This window comes from Aythya ferina (genome assembly GCF_964211825.1).
Source record: "Aythya ferina genome assembly, chromosome: 27".
Classification (NCBI taxonomy): Eukaryota; Metazoa; Chordata; class Aves; order Anseriformes; family Anatidae; genus Aythya; species Aythya ferina.
The window spans coordinates 4,153,672-4,172,638 of record NC_140310.1 but is presented as its reverse complement, the minus strand read 5'-3'; the positions used below and the strand labels follow the sequence as shown (position 1 = coordinate 4,172,638).

Below are 18,967 nucleotides of genomic sequence, written 5' to 3'. Positions count from 1 at the left end.
GTGACCATTGGCACGGGTCTTGGCAGTGTCAGTGCGATGCAAGATGTTATTTGCAGTAGACTTAAGTGAGAAGTTTGCTTTGTTTCAGGCCCAGAGCAGTGACACAGAGCACAGAGAGGCTGGCCCTGGAGTGCAGACCTCAGTGCTGCATCTTAGCTGCAGTGAAAGGACCTCGTGTTTCATGGCCATCGAGCTCTTTGTGTCACTTGAGAGAATTTGAGTTCTCCCCATCCCCAGCAGAGCGCTGTAACTGGAGCAGGGCTTACCCAGATCAGCTGTGCAACAGAAGTGAGCGTGCTCGTTTCCATCTGAGGGTTAGGTGGAGCAGCAGGATTCCCTGCTGTGAAGTGCTTGTCAAGCAGAAAATGTATTCTTCTGTTTAACCTTAATAAGAATTTCCTTATCTCGTGGTATAAGTGCAAGCTGGCAAGCCTGGCTGCTTCTCTGCTGTGCGGTGCAAACCAAGGGAAGAAGGAAGCACTGAGTTTATCCATCTTGTGTAAAGGCAAAGCATGTAGATAATACATGTCTGTAAAAATATGGGATAAAAATATGGGTTGGTGCCTGTGGCATATGATCCTTAGGATTGCCGTGTCCTGTTGAAGGTGAGTTAGTGTCTCACTCTCAGCCATCACTTGATTTATTTTTTTTTTTTTACTTTCACTTCTTTAATCCACCGTATTTTACAGGCTTCTGGGAAGAACCTGAACCTGAATGATGAAAGCCAGCACGGTCTGCTTATGCAGCTTCTAAAGCTCACGCATAATTGCCTGAACTTTGATTTCATCGGCACGTCAACAGATGAGTCCTCAGATGATCTTTGCACAGTGCAGATCCCAACCAGTTGGAGATCAGGTAACCTTGCTGGAGGAAGAGGGCTAATCTACAGCGTATCAGCTGGAAGTTGGGCTGACTTGACAAAGCCTTCTCTTTACTTAAACTTCTGCATACAATGCCAGATGTAAAGTCCAGCTTTTACAAATGCAGTCCAGTGTGAGTTGCCTATCATGAACTGTACAAACGCTCCTTTACCCTCTCAGTCTTTAACCTGCCGATTCAAGAAACAGTAAATTGTTTAAAATACACACACATATTTATATAAAAATATATAAATAGTAACTCAGGACCTGTTCTTTACATCTTTGCTTTTCTCACCAGTCATTTTGCAGGCCATTTTACAAATTGCTTTTTAAAAATACTATCCTGTAATTTTATCTTAGTACCAACGGGGTAACTTTATTTCTGGGAAAGCCAATTTAGTTATGAAACAATGTAAAAATCCTTTGGAAATGTTCTTTGAGTGTAGTCCTTCACATGCCGAGTATGCACGCCATTCTTGATCTGGACAGATGAGCATTAGGTGTGTAGAAAGCAGTGCAAGGATGTGTTGTCAGTAAAGTGCTCCATTCTGTTTCAGCATTCTTGGATTCTTCGACCCTTCAGTTGTTTTTTGACCTCTATCATTCCATCCCTCCTTCGTTTTCTCCTCTGGTAAGTCTGGTGTTTATGTTCCGTACTGACTTAGCTACCAGAAGGTGTTGTAGGATTCACCTGGGAGGCTTACGGGTGGTTAAAATGTCACAGGATGGCTTCAGACAGCTCCTTTCTTTTGCTGGCACTGCCCTGTGATCCCCTAACAAAGGGGAGGCTGCTCTGGTTCTGCCACTGCTGGTGGTTTTCATGCACCTGCAGGTTTTGGAAGCGACCTAAGAGCAGCTTGTTTGTTGGAAGTCCAGTTTGCTGCTTTTATCCTTGCGTAGCCTGGAGTCTGTGCTAAATCTGCCAGGAAGCCCTTTTTGAGAGCTGCAGCTTGTTATTTCCACAGTATCACTTAGCTGATCCTAAAACCATGCTGCACGTAGGTACCAAGCCTGGGAGCACAAGCGAGGAATGTAATTCATAATTCTCTTCCCATGCTTTTAAAACGAGGCCATGTCCCAGTTGGATGAAATGGCCAACAGCACAACTGAACTAAAAGTTTTATTATTTCTTCTTGGAAAAAAAAAGAGTTTGCCTGCCGGGCATTTATCTAGCTGATAAATATTTTTCATAACTGATGTTAAAACGAAACCATGCCCTTTGGCTACGAAGGGAAGGGTCCTTCAGAAGAACTTTTTCCACTGAGACTCTCAGCACTGCTCATTACGTTGAAGGGTTACTTGCTAATTCTGAATTTAGAGCCTCAGATATTCACGAGAGACTTCTTTTTTTGTTGCTGAACAGAAATCCGAAGCAATTAAGCCTTTAATTGTCCCGAGTCTTTGATCATTAAATGTAAGATCCACCAACAACAAGGGGCTTCAGGGTGAGGCAGGTAGTTGTTACGCTGGTCGAGGGGAATGGGCTTTGCCTCCTGATAAGGATTCCAGAGCAGTGGCCATAACTGACCTCTCTCTGCTATTCGTGGCCCCGTTCACCTTCCTGCCATTCACTCCTGCACCTGTACCTTTGGAATTTGCTCTCAATTAAATTTCAGAGGCTTGCATATCATCTGCGAATGCTTTTCCAAGTCTGTGTAAAATTGACTCGTTTTTCCTTCCTCTGCTAGCGTATTTTTAGACTTCTGTGCTCTGTGTTCTTCATTCAGAGAAATCTGTGTTTTGGAGGGCACGTAGCAGAGTTTGCAACACACCTTTGACTGTCAGGACAGAGATGTTGTTCCTCTGGGTGTTGTGCTTTTATCCCTCCTGTAATTTGTATCTATGTTTTTATGCAGACTGCACAGAATTGCAGATGATGGCTGTTGTTTCAAGTCCTCTTTTGGACTGAAGGAGCTGATGTGTGGCATGAGCATGGAACTTAAATGATTTGTTGTCATGAAAAGCAAGCACACGGTGTTCATTGTAGTATTCTAATCCCTCCCTTTTTTCTTCTTGCCCCTTTTAGGTTTTATCCTGCTTAGTGCAGATAGCCTCCGTACGCAGATCCCTCTTCAACAATGCAGAAAGAGCAAAGTTTCTATCTCACCTTGTTGATGGAGTCAAACGAATACTGGAAAACCCACAGGTGAGTGTTTTGGATGCAGTCAGTGGGATTCTCTGCTTCCTCTGCAACAAATTCCTTCACCAAAAATACTTCCTAATGCACATCCCACCTGTGGCACTGGGAGAAGGCTGCAACGTCTTGCTGCTCTTTTCCTTTCTCTACTCTTCCACCATAAATCCGTGCCTCTTCCTGTTGCTGTTTCTTAATCCTTCTCCTTTTTTTCTCCTCTCAGAGTTTGTCAGACCCAAATAACTACCATGAGTTCTGCCGATTGCTGGCACGATTGAAAAGCAATTACCAGCTGGGAGAGCTGGTGAAGGTGGAGAACTATCCCGAGGTCATCCGGCTCATCGCCAACTTCACCGTGACCAGCCTACAGGTACACAATCCTCTGCCCTCAGTGGGTCTTTATTCCCCCTGCTGTCTCTTAAAACAAAATGATAACCCTTTTGTCAATTCTTAGCCCCTTATTTTGCAGAAGATTTGTCGATTTTTGTTTGTTTTAACCAAAAAAAGCCCTGCAGTATCTGTGACAGAATCCTGCAGTGTAGCATTGATTATTCTGTGCATTCCTACTGAATGGAACAAGAACAGTGTGTGGGGGAAGGCAGGGTTGCTATGCCTCTAGAGTCTTTCCGTGCCCTAGCAGGGGGAAAAAAAATCACAACTTGTTTAAAAAAAAGGCTTATTTTTAGAATTAAGTATCGCTTCACTGTAAAAATGCAGTTGCCAGCATCACTAGTAATAGGAATATCATGCCATGTTCCCACTGAGGTTTCCACTAGTGTATAACTTGTAACCACACCACTGCACAGAATATGGCTAAAAAATGTTATAGCTTATGTAAATATCAAAATTTAACAAAGTCAGTGTCTGGAGAATGGTTTTAAAGCATACATTTTGTCTGGGGAGCTGTCTGCGGCATGCTACAGGATGAGCTCAGCAGAACTTTGGGACCAAAGACTTTTGGCTCAGCCCTGCAGCATCCTTCACTCCTTACTGATTGCCCTTTGAACTGAGGTGCTGAAATTCATTGTTAAAATTGGCAGCCGCATCACTAAAGCTTTTAGATGATGCCCTCTACGTGCTGTGTAAGTCGAAGCAATGTGCATAAAATAGCCAAGTCACAAGTGGCTGATTTCCTTTCTTTTTTCTTTCTGTTGCTCTCGGTAGCACTGGGAGTTTGCTCCCAACAGCGTTCACTATCTCCTGAGCTTGTGGCAGCGGCTGGCGGCGTCGGTGCCCTACGTGAAAGCCACAGAGCCTCACATGCTGGAAACGTACACACCAGAAGTCACAAAAGCATACATCACATCCAGACTGGAATCTGTGCACATCATATTGAGGTAAGGGAAGCAGAGAGATGGCAGCGCTTCTGCTGCAGGCGCCAGAACCTGGTGCAGAAGGCTCCAGCCTGTTCTGCTCTGAGTTGTCTTTCCAAAATGGATGTGACTGCAGGAAGTTTAGTGAGTCACCGAGGGGTTTTTCAGGGAGACTTACCTAGATTGCATATTCTCTGTCTTACACAAAAGAAAATGTGCGCTTTTTTTTACAGCTTTCTTTTTTTCCTTAGACCTTAGTCAGTCGAAAATGGTTGAGATTGATCCGAGTGGTTTCGGAGATGGGCGGAATTCATCTCACCCAGTGTTATACAGCTGCAGCATGCCATTTACACTCTGAATTGCCATCGTAACAGAGAGGAATAAGTATGCAAAATGATTCACTTAATTCCTAGGTATCTGCTGCAGGATGGCATAAATTAGACCTAAAAGTACCTTTTTTTTTTTTTTTTCTTCCTTTGAGTGTAAATGCAGCCTGGAGGACTCTGCTGCAGTGCCTGTATTTGTGTGGGATGAGTTCCACCTTGTGTTTGTGTGTATTTGATGAAAACAAATGGTCAAGTATAGAAAAATAATCTGTGAGTGCCTCTTTCAAGGGAAGACGGATTGACTTAGCCCTTCTTAGCTGTCTAACAATGCATGGGTGGAACAGCAGGTTTATTTAGTTTGGGTGATCACAATAGCATTTAGTATTGAGGTTAATGTATTTAGAGGAAAAGGAAACTAAAGCATTGAGATGGAAAGCTTTGTTATATAAAGACAGCCAGACAGAGAACTTGCTCTTGGCTCTGCACATTCTGTTCAAACATAACGATGTAAGGGGAGCTTACTCATCCCAGCTCCTGATGGCCCTTCCACCTGAACCACGCATGTTTTTCTGATTTATGGCTCCGGTAATGGTCAGATTATTACATCAGCCTGTAGCTCTCCATCACGACAAACACTAGGGGCAGAGACTTTCCTCACTGGAATTGCTGCGTGCCTCAGAAAAGTGTCTCCAGCCAGACAGAAACAAGCTTATGTTACGGGTTAGGCCGTCTTGGCGTTTTAATTCCTTTTCTAATCTTTCTTGCTGCACAGGGATGGGTTGGAGGATCCCCTGGATGACACCGGCCTCGTCCAGCAGCAGCTGGATCAGCTCTCCACCATCGGCCGGTGCGAGTACGAGAAGACCTGCGCTCTGCTCGTGCAGCTCTTCGACCAGTCAGCCCAGTCCTACCAGGAGCTGCTGCAGAGCGCCACTGCCAGCCCCATGGATGTTGCTGTACAAGAAGGTGAGCTCATTTGGGGAGCAACGACCTGCAAGCTTGCAGTGGGTTGCCCATCCTCCACGGTACTGCTCCAGAATCCTGCGTTCCTGGTGAACACCGTACAACGGGGAGCTAGATCTTGCAGGTGTTCCCCTGGGGAGGTGCTTTATGGTGCTGAGTGTCCTTGGCTGGGGACAGACACTCCCAACACACACAGCACCGCTGGCTGAAGCTGTTGTTGCTGTCCTGCAGCTGACTGCACAACTCCTGGGGGAAATTATTGAGTCATCTCCTTGACCAGTCTCTCAGAGACGAGTTAGGAGGATGTTGCCCAATCTACGGGTTGTCCACAACCACCTGCCCGACCTGATTTGGGCTGAGAGAGGGCGTGGGGTGCTCATCTGAACCTCCCCACTGCTTACACAGCAAAAGCCTCCAGCTGGTGGTCGATAATGAATAACTGGGAGCAGGATTTTCAGCTGGTGCCAGTGTCTGAAGGAGAGTGTCTGTCTGCAGCTCTGGGTGGGCTCTGCATGCAGGTTTTGTACTTGCACACCTCTTTGGTTTAGGAATTTTACAGAAGCAGTTCCTTCAGAGGCTCAGGTGGAGCTGTGTTACGCCCCTTCTCTAATAACCTAGCTGGCTTATCCTTCCTTGCAGGAATTGGGCACATCAGCACAACCATAGAAACTGCAGCTTCCCTCTGAAGCAATAGTGTCTGAACTAACGCAGTGCAATATTGTGTGGGCAAAACGCCGTGTGACGTTGACTTCTCCATCAGCCACGTGTGTTTGGTGAAAGAATAACGCTGCCTGCTGGCAGCTCCACGGGTTTAAATGCACAGAATGCACTTTTGCAAGAAAAGTGGCTTTCTGCAGTGGAACAGCTTTAGATAATGAAAATCCTGCAGGCAGACCTGGCGTTCTGGTTCCTTTTTCTAGTAAAGCCGTGCCTCCTCTCCACCAAGTGGAGAACTGAGTGATTTCGGTGGCACGAAAGCAGAAAGATAACTCCTGGGGAATCCCATCTTTGCCAAACTGAACTGCAAATCTCCCCAGCTGCCTCCTTGTACTGTGTGACGTGCTTGGTTCTGATGTCCTCTGTTGGTTTCAGGGCGCCTGACGTGGCTCGTCTATATTATCGGGGCAGTGATTGGTGGTAGGGTCTCGTTCGCCAGCACGGATGAGCAGGATGCGATGGATGGCGAGTTGGTTTGTCGGTAGGGATACTGACTGTTTCCTAGCTGCAACCCTCTTGAAGTCGAAGAATTGCTATCGTGAAGCTGCCACCATGCTCTTCCCCTCTTTTCACTGAAAAGAATGCAGAATTGGCCATCCTGAGAGAAGAGATTGTGGCTCTAGCCAGCGCTGCCACAAATTTCTGCTGTAGCTTGACTAAATTGGGAGGTCTGGGTTGTAAGAAAGACCATGAGAGGGGAAGAGCATGGAAAAGGAATTTATACTGGGCTTAAATGCATGCATTGGAGTAGAATTAAATGCACGATGGTTCTTTTCTGGGGTGGGGGGGAGTCTTTTTCCTCGTTAATAATCCAAAATGGGCTTTGTCCTAAAATATATCCCAAATATTATAGTTTTTTCTATAGCTGTTAAAACTTTATGCTGTCTTCTAACACCTGATGGATTTGGGGGTTTGTAAATCCTTTGCAGTGCAAGCCTTATTAGGTGGATGTGGGAATGTGTAGCCTACTGGTCATGAACTACCTCGAGTCACACCAAATGCCTCTTAGTCCAGAGCCTGATTGCTGTGCTCTGGAAGCTAGGGTAGGAGGAGAAGCTAACCTGTGAAAGTAAGGGAGCTGGCCTGTTGGGGAGCCCTGGCTAACAAATAACATCCAGCACTGGCTTCCCAAGTAGCTGATGAGTTACTGAGGGGGAAATAGTGAGATCTTGTATGTATTTCAGTAGCAATCCGTGCCAGTAAATATGATAGATATTCAGAGCAATCTGTTTATACTGTATTTGTCCCTCCCTGCTTTGTGGCACTTGCCAAAAAGGGCTATCATTTCTTCTGCCCCCTGTTCTGTTGCACATGTTGCCCTGCAATCCCTCCACCCCTTCCTCACCAGCAAGGTCCACTTGTGCAGGGCCTTGGCACTGCCCTTGCACACAGGTTGTTCCCACAGGGCGCCCAGTAAAAGCCAGGAGGGAGTCATTTAGAGCGTGGAGCAGGCACTGGTTTCTCTGGTGGGTTTGAGAACAAGCTGGGCCAGTCTCTGGGTCAGTGTGCTAAAGCACCTGAAGCTCGCTTCTGCAGCAAATTGAAACCAAGCCCCTTGCATCCCTGTTAAAAGGGACACAAAAGCCTCCTAATGGCCTGGCACAGAAGAGAAATGCACCCTAGTCAGCGTTTTGTTGTCAGTTTTGTCAGCTATTGCCCCAAAACAGTGCAGAAAGTAAAAATCACCCAGCCTGGAAGCACCACCGTGTGCCAGAAGCTCCTTGCTCTCCCTGTGGCCAGCAGCACTAACATCTGATTTTTCCCTCCCCTCTCCAGGGTGCTGCAGCTGATGAACCTCACGGACTCGCGGCTGGCGCAGGCTGGGAACGAGAAGCTGGAGCTTGCCATGCTCAGCTTCTTCGAGCAGTTCCGCAAGATCTATATTGGAGATCAGGTGCAGAAGTCTTCCAAGGTAAATTCCCTCTGTGTCTTCACGCCAGGTGCAGCAATAACCCCACTTTTAAAAAAAAAAAAAAAAAAAAAAAAGAAAGCAGGTGGCATTGCTTGTTTCCTTTTCTTGATGGCTGAAATATTTGCAACTTGTCTGCTCTGTTTCCTAGGTGTATGTCCAGTGTTATTGCAAACCCCGAGCTGTCTTTGTGCTCTCTATGCCTGAGGAAGGAGCCAGTGATTATGGCAGTAGCCTAGAACCTGAGATTTGGGTTCGGTTTTACCTACTTGGTTCCTTCTGTGACTTCAAACGAGTTCCTTAAACCCACATACATGGGAAAGTCACTCGATACATAAACACTTGAGGAGCCCAAACCTTTCCATTTGAGCCTTGTTTCCTCAGCTCTGAAGTGAAGATAAATACCCATATTCTTAATTATGAGGTAGTTTTAAACGTGCTGGACTCTGAATGCCTTTTTGCATCTTTGGAGATGCAAAATGCTTCAAAAATGATGTAAAGAATGGGAACGTCCATGTGGCAGAAATTGGTTCTCTTCCCTTCCAGTAGCCTGTGGCCTTTTGTCCCCCCCCGGAGACTCCAGAGCAGCGGTGTGACAAGGGGATTAGGCTTCCAGACAAACTCAGTAAGGTGCCTCATGCAGCTGTGTGAGGAGGAGCACAGTTACGTCTCCTTTCCCTAGGAAAATCAAGTGCCCAGCTTCTGGAAACAGCGTTAGAAGCTGCTGTGACAGTGCTGTGGCTAGCGACCTTCTCAAAAAGAGGTAGCAGTGATCAGGGCAGGTGTTCACCAGCTCACGAGCATCTCTCTGCTTTGTTTTGCTTCGGATGGGAAAGCCCCGAGTTTACACCTTCCCAGGGCTGGGAGCTGCAATTTGAGGCCGAGTGAAAATCAAATAATCCTCGATCATTACTTGTGTTGTTGGCAGCTTATAAATTGGTGTTGTTTTTCTCTCCAGCTGTACCGCCGTCTCTCAGAGGTCCTGGGGCTGAATGACGAGACCATGGTCCTGAGCGTCTTCATAGGGAAAATGTAAGTGTTCCTGCTTGCAGGCACCAGAGCTTCCAGGGTTTATCTGAAGGTGTTACCAGGAAAACTGGAAGATGAGGGAGTGTTGTTGAGTCTGAAGCTTATAACGTCTGGCTGCTTGCCAGAATTACAGGCTGTGCTCAGGGGCTTAAATCACGCGCAGCCTCCGGGATTGATTTATCCATCGTGGATCTAGCCTGGGCTTTGGAGACACAAAAATAAGCCGCACGCCAGGATAAAGGATTCTTTTTCCAGTGCCTGCTTAGTAAAACCAGAGGCAGAGAGGGGACAGCCTCAAGTACTCGTGCCCTGTTCATTTGACTGTTGCCAATCACCAGCCACGAAAGCTCTCTGGGGAGGGGACTGCTCCTTTCAAAGGTTTTCCATGCAAATTGTGCTGGTCAGTACCAGAGTAGCGCAAGTCCTTTTCCCCTAAATTCTTTGTAAAATTCTCCAATTCTGCTGGACACCCTATTCGGCCTGCTCCTTGGCAGCTCTCCTCTGGACCGAACCCATCGCCTGGCTTTTTGTCATGCCTTTGGCAGCCTCCACCAGCATTTCGAACCACTTCACTAGCTCCAGGGCTGAATAAATCCCAGTGCCGTGCGCCTGGAGACGTGCAGCCTCTGCCCCCCGCCCCTTAATTTCTGTAGCATCGCCCCCTCTTTTACCCTCACGGGGCTTTGCCTACCCTCGCGCATCCGCAAGGGGTGAAGTGGCTCTCCTGGAAGAAGCAAGGGCTACTAGAATTCTGCAGCTGACAGTGGATGGTGCAGGTGCAGAATTGCATACGTCTGCATGTAGTCACTGCCGCAGAATTCTCTTACCCTTGCTGCAGAAACCAGCCCTGGAGTGCCACAGAATTCCAAGGGCCTGGGTATGGGCCAGTGTAGCTTGGGACCCAAGTAGTGAAGATTATCTGAAGGATAATTTTCTAGTCAACCAAATGTAAGTACAGTGATTTTATACCAATATTTTGTGGCTTGTGATGTCTGTGGTTTCGGTGGAGGGTGGAGCTGATGATGTTGGGTGACTTTTTGCCTGGAAGAATCCGCCGCACAGCAAACGGGGAAGCCGAGCAAACCCCTCTGACCCCTCCTTGTTGTCCTCTTCCGTAGCATCACCAACCTGAAGTACTGGGGTCGGTGCGAGCCTATCACCTCCAAGACACTGCAGCTGCTCAATGACCTCTCCATTGGATATCCTTTTGGGAAGAGCTCTGGGTGTGCAGGACGCTTGCAGCACGAGGGAAGAGCAACCCAGGTGCTCAGGAGCACTCTGCACCTACCAGATTCCTGAACCCCTTCACCTTTTGGGTAGCGAGAAGGTAACAGAGTGCAAGTGCTTGGTCAGTGCCTTATTTAGGTGCTGTGTTACAGTGGATGGCTCTAGTACTGTAGGATTTTTTTACTGTGGATCATAATTGCTTTGTAGCTCACCATCCATAGCATTAATTTGCTCACAGTCATAGCCTACCCTTCCTATTCTTCTTGCCAGAGTAAATGAAAATAGTCACTGCACGCCTCTGCAGCCTGGTAAGAGTTGCTCTTGAAACACATGGAAGAGAACCTAGAACATATTAATAGAATAGACTTAAGTTCCTTTCCAGTTTTGCCCCAGAAAGTGCTCTGCAAGCCTTGCGAGAGGTTTTCTGCTGACTCTGCTGCTTCCTTAACGCCGCCTGTACATACAGCAGTGTTAGAAAGCTGGTGAAGCTGAGCGCCGTGCAGTTCATGCTGAACAATCACACGGTAAGTCCTTTCTCCTCCTGCTTCTTGTCTCACAGAGAACTACCCCGACCTTTTTGCAGCTTAGGTAATCCCCTAATTTTAACACCTGGACACCCTCTTGAAGTTGACCTGTCTCCCAGATGCTTTCATACACCCATGGAAGCCTCTAGAAAATGGGATCTCTGTCCCATCTCTCTTTGTTCAAAGCCTGCCCTTCAATTTTGAGAGGTGGTAATTTTGTGGTGCCTTTCATCCCAGAAGGGTTAATGTGGGGCTCTCTTTGCTCTCACCAAAAGACAGCCATCTCCAGAGGGAAATATGGGAGGCAGATGATATCACTGCACATGCAGGTAGAGAGGAGTGATGCTGTTTATGAGAGCAGTGATGCTGTTCATGAAATTTAAAGCAAATTTTCATGCCCAACTTTCAGTCCAAAAGTGCTGATTTGGAGGGAGTGCCGTCACTCACAGCAGTGAGGATGACAGCAGCCTTGTTCCGTGGTCACTGCTAGCACGGTGCTCCCTGTGCGGATCTGGAACAGTGACTTGAAACCAAAAACATCAGAAGGAGTGATCAGAAGCGAGCAGCAGAGCCCATCAGATTTAGGACTCACCTCTGGGAGCGCGTGGTCACTGACTGCTCTGATGCTGTGCTGATAGGGCTCCTGCAACCACATCCAGAAGGTTTGGATGGACTGGTTGGGCGAGGCACTGTGTTCCTTCATCTGGGGGACGTTTTACTGGCACAGTCCCATGTCCTGGTCCAGAAACTGCCCTGGGGCTGCCTCTTCCCGTGGGGATTGTAGGCAGGGTAACCAGGGATCTGTCTGCAGAAGCCGATTTCCAGCAGCTTTAGCACCTGGAGGGTCCACAGGACTAAGAGGGACAGATGGTTTCTCTGAGCTGGAGGGAAAGCAAGGCTTCCTTGCTCACTGGGTCCCGGGAAATCCCCAGATGGAAGGTGATGGTGCTGCTACCTGCAGCCAGGAGAGCTCCGTGGGCAGCCAGTGCGGTGCGTGTTGCCCTCTGGTGGCACCTCCTCCGAGACAACCCAGAATTTGGTTGTCCTCATCCCTGCACAGGATGGGGATTAGACAGGAGAATCCATCCAACCCAGCCCCTAATGCAGGAGCCTTTTCGAGCAGGTGGTTCCCCTTTAACCTGTGTCCTCTCTTCTGTTTGCAGAGTGAGCACTTTTCCTTCCTGGGCATTAACAATCAGTCTAACCTGACTGACATGAGATGTCGGACTACGTTCTACACTGCACTTGGGCGTCTTCTCATGGTGGATTTAGGTACTTTTTAGTTTTTTTTTCCTGAGATCCAGAGCAAAGTGACGACTTTGTGGTTTGCGTGTTGCAAGTTGGATGTTGGAGGTGATAAATAACAAATAACCTGTCTGGAAGCGTGGTCTCCTCGCCTCCAGCTGCGTGGGTGACCAGTGTTTGAGTGTCTCAGCACAGGCAGATCTGCAGGGATGTGCAGTCTATTTCCTCCTGATTTCTTTTTTATTTCAGGGGAAGATGAGGATCAGTACGAGCAGTTCATGCTTCCCCTAACGGCTGCCTTTGAGACCGTGGCACAAATGTTCAGCACAAATACTTTCAATGAACAAGAGGCAAAAGTAAGTTGGGCAGGACCTTCCCAGCTATCCATATTCTCTGTACTCTTAGGGGTTTTCAATTCAGCCACACAGGAGGGAATAAATAACTCCTGCAGAGAGAGGGAGACCATTTCCCTCTCTGGGGTGGGAGGAAGGGACGTGGCCATGGGCTGGTGGAGCCGGGGAGGGAAAGATCCATTCGTGTGTCATGTTTTAATGTGTCGCTTCTTTTGCAACGCAGAGAACTTTGGTTGGTTTGGTGAGAGACCTGAGGGGAATAGCCTTTGCCTTCAATGCCAAGACCAGCTTCATGATGCTCTTTGAGTGGATGTATCCTTCCGTTTGTTGCCTGTGAACTTGAGCCACCTTGTCCTTTGGGGTGGGGGGAGCTCCGTCTGAGTGCATCCAAATGCTCCGTGTTCCCTGCTAAATCCTGGCTGCGGTGGGAAAAGAGGAATCTTCACTTTTCTAGTACATGGTGTCCTGTCTGTAAGCCCCAAAATAGCTTTGACTTTGTTTTTCTGCAACCAAGTCAACCTAGAAATCCACTCAAAGCTGAATCCTTGGGGTTTTCCAAGTGGCCCTGAAGAGATTTGACTTGTAACACCCAGTGGTTTTTCGTGGGATACGCACAGCTCAGCAGCAACAAAACCTTTGCTCACTAAAGCCAGTGGTAGTTGGTGTCTTTGTCCTCTTGATGAGAGCATCGCTGCTTAAAGAGCACGGAATCTGGACTCCAAATTTCTCTTTAGCTGGTGAAGGTCAGCTGTCTGCCGCACTGACAGATTTTGTGTGTCTTCCCTTTTGTCCACAACCTTTTTGGTTTGGTTTGTCCTAGTAGAAGTGTGAGTGCAATTCCTTCAGTGGACCTAAGATTTTTTCCCTGCTAAAGCAGACCCTGGCAAGCAGCATCAGCTCTGCCTTGTGTTGTTAACCAGCTGCTTTGCAAGGCTTGGATGCAGTGCCCAAAACGTGCCTTTTGGTTAAAGCTGTGACCTTTCTTCTTCACACAAAGCACCAAAATTCCTTCCTTAGCTCTCCCCTCGCAGCTACCCATCCTACATGCCGATTCTGCAGCGGGCAATTGAGCTCTGGTACCACGACCCAGCCTGCACGACGCCCGTCCTCAAACTGATGGCTGAGCTGGTGCACAACAGGTACGAGCCCCCGGGCTGGCAGGGATGTGTGTCTGCCTGCTGGCTGCTCCTTCAGCCACTGCGTGGGTGTCGATGCCCAGTTGTGTGCTCTCTGCTCCCATCTATTTATGCTCTGCAGGCTGCCAGGGGTGGGAGGTGGCAAAGCTGGCGTTGTTTCAGCTGGGAGGAAAATCTGATAGCTCCCAGATAGCGGTTGTGTCAGTCAGTGAGACCAGGAGACGAGATCAGGAAGAATTCTGAATTCCTTTAGCATTTTTTTCTAAGGATTGGAGCCATAAGATGGAAGCAGGCGAGTTGGGTTAATTTTTAAAACCTGCCTTTATAATCAGACGAGTGCTGTTCTGTCTGGCAGCCAGCTGACCACTTCTGCTTTAGACCACGAGCTCTTTCTGCCAGCAGAGAGGTACTCTGACGCTAGTCAGATCATTCAGAGGCTGTCTAATCTGGCAGTGGAAGGCTGCCAAGACGTTGCTTCGGCCTGCAGCCAGCTGAACACAGCCCTGTAGGAAGGGACCATTGTTACAGCCAAGTGGAAAGGACACGAGGTTCAGGCGCAGCCGTTTCAGGGTTGCTGAGAATCTGTGCTGTCACAGTGTTTACCCCAGCTGAATGGCATCTCTGCAGCAGGAGCAACCTTCCTGGAATACACTCATTTATTCCGAAGGTGAAGCGGACAGCTCGCTGCACATCAGTTTTCAGATCTATTCGCTTGCAGGGGAAGAAATGCCAAGCTCTGAACTCTCGGTCGGGTTATGAATAGGAGCCAGTCAGCCTGCCCCACAATGCTGGCTTCCAAGCTGCTCGCTGTGTTTGTGTGCAGTAGCCTAGTGACTATTGCCAAGCCAGGATTTCCAGCCTCAGACTTGTAATATCCCTCATGGCCGTGACGTAGAGGCCCTTTCTTCTGCAACAGCAGAGCTCGGCTGTCCCTGAGAAGGTTGTGCCCTGCCTGGTGGTGGGAAGGAGCAGCAGTGCTCCACCAGAGAGGGGTGTTCGGGGAGCTGGGGAGGAGGCACAGAGCAGCACCTGGAGGTCCTGGTGCGTGGGCTTTGTTTTCCTCCACAGGTTTCTTAGAAATCTGATTTATTTTCTGCCTTCCTGTTAGGTCCCAACGGCTGCAGTTCGATGTGTCCTCACCAAACGGCATCCTGCTCTTCCGAGAAACAAGTAAAATGATAACTACGTATGGTGAGTGCCCAGCAGGTGGGGATGGGATGCACTTGACTCCTCTGCTCGCTTGGGGAGTGAGGGCTGGGCTCTTGCCAGCTCGGAGAATGACCCTGGGCTGGCAGGCAGTGCCAAATCGCTTGCTGAGTGCATGCTCAGAGCCAGGGAGATGCTTCTGCATGAAGTCCTTGGGTAGGCAGGCAGGCAGAACCACCAGGGTGTTTGCCACGCTCCTCCAACGAGGAGGAAAGTGACAACAATGAGCAGGAAACCCAGCTGAGCCCCGCGGGAGCCTGCGGGGTGACACGGGCAGACCTGCAAAGCAAGTGGAGAGCAGTCCTGGCGTTGTGCATCCTGTTTCCACAGCAAAACTCCACGCAGATGTTTTCCCCGATTCCTAGTAGAGCTTTTAACTTGTAACGGGGTCCTTAACTGCTGCCTGGGAAATAACAGGTCTTTGGTGCTGGTGGCTGACTCCTCGGTCGCTCCTTAGGGCTCTCCTTTTGTGTTTTTTGTGCCCCCCCGGGGGAGAAGGGGTTCGGATGTGGTTGCTGAAATACTGAGTCCACTTCTGTGCTCGTGCAGGAAATCGTATCCTAACGCTTGGGGAGGTCCCAAAGGATCAAGTCTACGCCTTGAAGCTCAAGGGGATTTCCATCTGCTTCTCTATGCTGAAGGCTGCACTGAGCGGGAGCTACGTCAACTTCGGGGTCTTCCGCCTGTACGGGGATGATGCACTGGACAACGCCTTGCAAACCTTTATCAAGCTTCTGCTCTCCATCCCGCACAGCGACCTCCTGGTAAGCCCACACCTGTGATCAGCAGCGTAAACACGGCTAGGAAAGGCAGGGTTGGGAGATTAGATGGTAAAGGAAAACTTTAATCACAGAGACAAATGAGCTCCGTGCCTCCTGGAACCCCAGCCAGGCACGGGCCAGCAGGAAATTGCAGCTCCTGGACTGTGCAGCAGCAGGGCCCACGTGAAGGCTGCAAGCCCAGCACCCAAGGGTGCTCCTCTCTCCAGTAGGGCACGCTCCAAGTCTCAGCAAAGCAGTTACCAAAAATAATTGCTTCTCTGCCTGCAAAATGCTTCCTGCGAGTGAAGGATTGCTCTTCCCTGTGTTGCCTGTGGGCAGAGATCTCAGTGCAATCTGCTTAATGAAGATCTCTGCCTCGTGTGCAGTAATCCATTTCACAGCAGAACTTTGAGGCCCTCTCAGCACAGTCCTGGTCCTCAAAATATTGAGGAGAGAGGGCAGCATGCTCCTCCCAAGTCTTTACTCGTCTCGTAGCAGGATCTGAAAGCTGCTGCTGCCTCTGTGACTGCATTCAGCACCTTCTTAATCCAATGTGCTGGTAGCCAAACCATTGCTCTTGAGACACGCAGCTCGTGGGCAGCTCAAATGAAAATCTTGAGACAGGGGCTGCCAGGAGAGCCCCCCCAATCTGGGGGTTGCTGCAGGAAGAATCAGCAGCACAGCCTGCTGAGCCCAGCACCGTGCCTGCCTATTTGTAGGTGATCTGGCAGGCTGCAGCAGACACCTGGAGAGCTTTTCCTATCTCTGCATCTCCAGCGCTGGCAGTAGGCAGCGTGAACACTCCCTGTAGGTGAGGGAAGCAGCGGGGAAAGATGTTCTGATAGAGCAGTGTTGGGAACCTGCTGGGCCGTTGTTGCCGGAGCCTGTTTGGAAAGGTAGTTGGTGGGAGACACGGGGGGGAAAAATGTGTTGGCTCACAAGTTATTCTGAGCAAGAGGTTTGTTTGTTCTCCTTCCAGGAGATCCGGTAAGCAGTTTTCCTTAATGAGTGGGTTGGGTAGGCACTGCAGAAAGCAGCTGATGGTTACAGGCTAGGCAAGAGGCCTCACGCCTTTCTCTCTTTCTCTGCAGGATTATCCCAAACTCAGCCAGTCCTACTATTCCTTGCTGGAAGTTCTCACCCAGGACCACATGAACTTTATTGCCAGTCTGGAGCCTCATGTAATCATGTATATTCTCTCTTCCATTTCAGAAGGCCTCACTGCACTAGGTAACTCCCCCTGCTCTCTGGTACGCTCTTCGGGCTTTGATTTGGAATGATTTGGGTTGCTTCAAGTGCCTGGTGTTTCAGATAACAGATGAGATAAATGTTGTGAATGGGTTTGAGAAGGATTTTCACCCCTGCTGAAGCTAGAAATAGGGGATGTGTCAGCGAGGAGTCGCTGATCATTTTAGGATCAGCTTTTGGTGTGCCAAGTCCCTAAAAGGACCCAGATAAGTGGTGGTGTTTCCCTGAGCAAGGTAAACGCTGGCGACGTCCCACTATCTCCATCTTCCCTCTTCCTGCAGACACCATGGTTTGCACAGGCTGCTGCTCCTGTTTGGACCACATCGTCACCTATCTCTTCAAGCAGCTGTCTCGCAGCACCAAGAAGAGGACCACACCTCTGACCCAGGAGAGCGACCGGTTCCTGCACATCATGCAGCAGCACCCAGAGATGATTCAGCAGGTAAAGACCGAAGGCGGAGGGGAGAGCCTTGTTGTGGCACGGCACGGTGAACTCCCTGATAAGCCCCGAGTTGGCTTAGCGTGATGTAACACGGGGGCTGCGTGCTCCCTGCTCGAGACCTCCGGGCTTTTCCTGAGGAGCAAGGAGAGGTGCAGCACTAGCCAGAAAATCCTACGCACTCATCATATGGTAGGTCTGGTTCAAAGCCACGTTTCAGGGCCGTGGTTCTCCCTTTGCAAGGACACCACTTCAGCAGCCAAAACTGAGCTTTTGCCTGTCTGTAAAGACAGAAATGTAGTTACAGGTGGTGCTGGCAGTCTGTGGAAAGGAAGCCAGGCAGCATCCAGCCAGCCACAGAGCACGCAGCCTGCTGCTGCTGTACAACACGAGTTGTTTAAACACCTTGGAACATTTCAGGGGTACACGTGTGCTCGGAGCAGAGCAGGCACCACAGGGTCCCCGTGTTTACCCAGGCTGTGCTCAGACTTCAGCATAGAGGAGCAAATCTGTGCTGCAGCTCTCACGTTGGGAGCAGGGGCAGGTTAGCTTTGCTGCCTGCTGGAGCACGTGCTGCCTTGGCACTGCTCGGTCCTGAATTCAGAAAGGCCTCTGCAGGGTGAGTTTGGTAGTGGAGTTGTACAAGCTGGCAGCACATCTGCCATCTGCCTCCATCTGCACGCCTCTGAGAGGCTCAGAGCTTGCTGGGTTTTGTCTTTTTTTGGTCAGGAGCACGTGCGATGGCAGAGGATGTGTAGGGAGCTGAGACATTGTGCTTGCTTAGATCAGTCTCAGCTCAGCTTATACCTCCACGCACCCTGTAGCTGAGGCACCTCCGTGTGCCACTTGCTGATGACAGAAGCTGCTGCTCGCACAGGTTTTGCTTCTGCAGCTCCAGAGGGCCCTGCGTTGGGATCTGAGCATCCACACCTCGCAGCAGAAGGCTTTTATCTGCCTCCTGCTGCCTCTCAGCAGCACTGCTCGCTGCCTTTCTGACAGCAGTAGCCAAGCTCGCTCGCTGGTACTTGTCAAAGTGTCAGCACCACTCCCACCTGAAAGCAGGGAGCATTGTTAGTATTGTTCCATCCTTGCTGGGAGATCAAATGCGAAGTAAAGCCGGCTCTTTTGGGGCCAGAAGCTGGCGTTTTCCGAGGATAAAAGAGAAACTGCATCTCCCAAAGCAAGCAGGTTAGATGTTGGCTTCAATTCCTGCTGTTGCCTTAATGAGGCCACGGAAGGGATCACAGACACCCGAGCATGGACTCAGGGAGCTTCTCGGGGCACCGGAGCGTGTGCTCGCATGCTCTCGGAGCATTTAAGCTCTTGCTGTTGCCCCGTTGGAGTTGTCTCATCTTCAATCTTCCCCTGGCTGCCCTGGGGCAGGGTAGGTTGTGTCAGGAATAAATATCTCGGCACCTCTCGCCACCTACGTGTGCCTTCAGTGCAGAGTTCTCCAGCAGCTGGGGGGGCTCCTCCTCGTGTCCCCTGCTGCTGGGAGTACCGCAGCACTGAGGCTCCTGCAGGAGGTGACACTGGAAGCGTTAAACGAGCACCAGCTCTGCTTTGTGTGTGCTTGG

At 49.4% G+C, this 18,967-nt stretch overlaps 1 protein-coding gene across 1 annotated transcript in view; it reads left to right on the top strand.

Annotated features, from left to right (window-relative positions):
- The window catches only part of XPO7 (exportin 7), a 32,704-nt gene that overhangs the window by 11,212 nt on the left and 2,525 nt on the right, over positions 1–18,967 (top strand). The window contains exons 7-25 of the mRNA XM_084499684.1: positions 690–855; positions 1,418–1,491; positions 2,887–3,006; positions 3,218–3,364; positions 4,159–4,331; positions 5,406–5,599; positions 6,689–6,794; positions 8,090–8,225; positions 9,181–9,254; positions 10,370–10,474; positions 10,948–11,002; positions 12,166–12,274; positions 12,497–12,603; positions 12,824–12,912; positions 13,632–13,739; positions 14,845–14,927; positions 15,492–15,706; positions 16,795–16,933; positions 17,233–17,393. Coding sequence (XP_084355810.1) covers positions 690–855; positions 1,418–1,491; positions 2,887–3,006; positions 3,218–3,364; positions 4,159–4,331; positions 5,406–5,599; positions 6,689–6,794; positions 8,090–8,225; positions 9,181–9,254; positions 10,370–10,474; positions 10,948–11,002; positions 12,166–12,274; positions 12,497–12,603; positions 12,824–12,912; positions 13,632–13,739; positions 14,845–14,927; positions 15,492–15,706; positions 16,795–16,933; positions 17,233–17,393 — 2,361 coding nt within the window. The remainder of the gene's footprint in view (positions 1–689; positions 856–1,417; positions 1,492–2,886; positions 3,007–3,217; positions 3,365–4,158; positions 4,332–5,405; positions 5,600–6,688; positions 6,795–8,089; positions 8,226–9,180; positions 9,255–10,369; positions 10,475–10,947; positions 11,003–12,165; positions 12,275–12,496; positions 12,604–12,823; positions 12,913–13,631; positions 13,740–14,844; positions 14,928–15,491; positions 15,707–16,794; positions 16,934–17,232; positions 17,394–18,967) is intronic.